This window comes from Austrofundulus limnaeus, unplaced genomic scaffold (assembly GCF_001266775.1).
Source record: "Austrofundulus limnaeus strain Quisiro unplaced genomic scaffold, Austrofundulus_limnaeus-1.0 Scaffold32, whole genome shotgun sequence".
NCBI lineage: Eukaryota > Metazoa > Chordata > Actinopteri > Cyprinodontiformes > Rivulidae > Austrofundulus > Austrofundulus limnaeus.
Window position 1 is genome coordinate 1,086,405 of NW_013952434.1, and position 3,634 is coordinate 1,090,038.

Below are 3,634 nucleotides of genomic sequence, written 5' to 3' on the forward strand. Positions count from 1 at the left end.
CTTCAATTCTTTCTCAAACAACTTTTGATATACATTATACAATTTCATATTTCTTTAACAAACTTATTTTTGTCATTCTCTTAAAGAAATACATTGAACCAGCATTTTTATAATCGCTTCCACAATCTTATTCCTTGAACTGAACATCGGTCCTTCAAGTTTGTTCAAATTTTAGGTTTAATAAACATCTCAAGTCCTTTACGACTATAAGAACTTTCTCTCTTAAAATATAACTGGATGTTTAAAGGTAAAATATTTTATGAGCCTTATACATAATCTGCAAAATATTATAATCAACCAAATCATAAAATTTTAATAGTTTTAATTTACAAAATAATATATTCGAAGGGTGACTGTAATGTTTTCTGGTGATAATTCTTATGGCTCTTTTCTGTAAAATGAAAATAGGATTTGTGATCGTTTTACATGCTTYACCCCAGACTTCAATACAGGAAACCAAGTAAATATAACTAAAAATCCAACATAAATATAAGGTTCAGCATTACTAACTATAAATCGACCAATTAAGATGCCTGAAAGCTGCTTTTCTTGGACTTTTCGTCTCAGCATTTTATTAATAGAAACATTCTGAGGATAAGATGTTCAACCTTCAAAATGTTGCCGAGGCTGAAAGGTACTTAGAAAGGAAATAAGTGTAAGAGTGCTTGAATAATAAAAAACAACGTCTGTCAAGAGTCTCTAGTTTTTGAAGAATCACAGTGGGAAACAAGTGGAGAGACAACATTCAGCATTAKGTTGAGCCTAAAAAGATTTWAAAAACAAACAAACAATAAAACAWGTTTGTGACTCACGTGTAAAGAGGCTGTAGCTGCAGATGAGAGGACTTCTGAGGCGGCTGGTAGCCGTAYGAGTCGAACCCACCGATGAAATCAACTTTGAAAGRAAAAAAGAAAAGAAAAAGGACAGAAAATGGAACTTTTAATTTTTTTTATAATGTCAGATCAGATTCTAGATGAGTCGCTCTGAAGCCATCACAACAAACGGCATGCCTTAAAGTGCTTGTGACATGAAAATCTTTAAATAAATATAAAGGCATTATTGGAAAGATAACAATGTTAACATATTGCAAAAATAATTTCCYGCTGCGGAGATGAACAGTTGTTGAGATATTTACATGTGGAAGTGATGTCAAAGGGGAATGTCTGCATGGAMCAAAGCACTGATAAAATAACTAATGACACAGACTGTAGAGAAGAATCTGATGTTTCTTTAATTATTTTGAGTCTCTATCAGAGAGATGAAGACGAGTCAGAGTTCAAATAATATTGTTTCAATAAACAAAGATTACAGAGTTMTCTTTCTTAAAAAGTTACCCTTTGATGTCACTTCCTGTTTCACTKTGGCTGAGCCACGTTCAAAAGAAAATATGCCACTGATGTGACAAAATGGGTTAAATCACATGTTTTATGCAAGGTTTCTTATATAAAAATGTGTTTTCTTTGATTTTTTTTTTGTATTCGATAAGGAATGTCACAGGCACTTTAAAAATTTTTTTTTTAAATTTACATCACTTTTCCAAAACTTGTGCTCTGCTAAAGCTCTCGCATTTTCATCATGTTACAATTTTACTTATTTTAAAACAAGTGTCCCAAGGGGGAAAAAAACATTTTAGTCGTTAATTATTTATTGCAACCGTAATTGTTTGCAACCCTACATTAGCCAATGAGCTATCAGAAAGAAACCATTAGTGCTTCTCTAAAAAYAGCAGTAAGTTACTTTCCTTGACTTAAAATGTCCCTAATTATTATAAATTATTATGAAAGTTCTGCCATACWGTATATCAATATCCCTTCCACTGCAATGGACGGTCTTACAATAAAACTATGCAGACATCGCAGACAAAAGTAAACTTCATGAATGAGAGTAAAGGCCTGCAGAGAGGCACGTCAGACACACAGATGGCACAGACGGACGGACACGGTGGGAATCTTCCAGCACACATAATACTCCTCACAGATGGAGAGCTCASCTCCCCCAGAGGGAATCCTCTGCACGGCTGTACCGCCAAGCATGACTCATGCAATAAGATAACATCCCTCACACACACAAAGCAACACACATCTTCAGCACAACAAGCTCCGTCACTGAATGAACTGACGATCGGCACTCACAGCTGTCCTCGTCGTCCTGGAAGACTTTGCTTACGTAGCAGGCRTACACGAAGCCGAAGAGCTGTCGGAGGAAATGAAACCTCGTGAGGAGCTGATCATTCATTAAACTTTCTGGAAATAAGAGGAAGTAATACGTACGGCCAGGAGGATCTGAACGGCTGAACTCAGAACCTCGATGTACGGGTAGTCCAGGAGGCACCCRGACACGTTGATGACGTGGTGGTCATCGGGAGCCAGCCGGGACTCTAGCACCGGCGTCACCAGACAACCGGGACCGTGCTCCATCCACCACGAGCGATGGAGGGACGTGTTGAACGTCATGAGGAAGTCTCTGTTCTGAACACACAGAGCAAGGATTGGTTTCACGTCGTCAGTCAGTCCCGGYTTTAAACCAAGTCCACGACCAGCCGGTTTGGACGTTATCAGTCCATTAAATGGACGTTATTAGCAGTTATCAGTCCCATTGAATGGCTTTACTGTCCCGACTAGTGCCCCCTAGTGGGTTACCAGTGCCATATACGTTGGAATGCAACAATCTGCTACCGCCGGAGTCCAGTGTACTTTATCGTAGCCCAGGTCATTTTCTCTAAAATTAACCTTAGTGGCTTTATGCCTCTTATTAACCAGATTGCATAAAAAACCTTAGTGGCTTTATGCCTCATACTAACCAGCTGACAGTCTGAAGCCATTCTATGGGACTGATAACGACTAATAACGTCCATTTAATGGATGATAACATCCAAAGCGGGTGCCATGACTCACCTGAGACAAGTTTCCCACTTCCAGGTAGAAACAAATGACRAAGGAGTTCCATCCCACCCAAAGGACCAGCCATACTGCATACTGCCAAACACAAAAAACACATTAGGAGCTCTGAGTGTGTCGTAAATGACTCAGCTACTACCACACCAAATACTAGCTTAGCATCGCCTAAATTAACTGAGTTACAGCCATGTTTGTGTTGTATTAATGTCTGAGTTTCATCAAAGTTTGCCACGTGGTTCATGAGGTATTTTGTTAACAGAACCGATGGATAGATGCCACTCACAAAAATGAGGTATCTGAATCGAAACTGCACAGTGCCAAACATGCCCAGGATGACGGCCATGATGTGCAGGAAGTTGGCGAGGATGGGGGCCCACTGGTAGCCCAGGAAATCAAACACCTGCCTCTGGAGGGCTGCCACCTGCAGGAGACACAGACACACTTAGAGAAACATGCATTTAAAGGAAAACTCTTCAGTCTTGTTCAAGGTATTACACACACACACAAACACACACACACACACACACAGTTGACAGGGGGACACAGAGACACAAGGGCTGCCGCAGTTGTTTCCATGGCAACTGCCTGGAGCACCAGCCAGTCCAGTGAGTGTAAAAAGAGGAGCACCCCCACCACCACCCCCCCAACATAAAAAAAAGCTCCCCCAAACTAATGAGAATCCACAGGCCAAATCCCTGCGCTGCACAACACCTCATCATCCCTGCAAACAATAGGCC

At 40.3% G+C, this 3,634-nt stretch overlaps 1 protein-coding gene across 1 annotated transcript in view; it reads right to left on the minus strand.

Annotated features, from left to right (window-relative positions):
* Positions 1-812: 812 nt before the first annotated feature.
* nkain1 (sodium/potassium transporting ATPase interacting 1) overlaps positions 813-3,634 on the minus strand; it is a gene marked incomplete at its 3' end in the record, with an annotated part of 5,607 nt that continues 2,785 nt past the window's right edge. Inside the window, 5 exon segments of the mRNA XM_014005697.1 lie at positions 813-894; positions 2,133-2,193; positions 2,271-2,468; positions 2,895-2,975; positions 3,181-3,318. Of these exon segments, the coding sequence (XP_013861151.1) occupies positions 813-894; positions 2,133-2,193; positions 2,271-2,468; positions 2,895-2,975; positions 3,181-3,318 (560 nt within the window).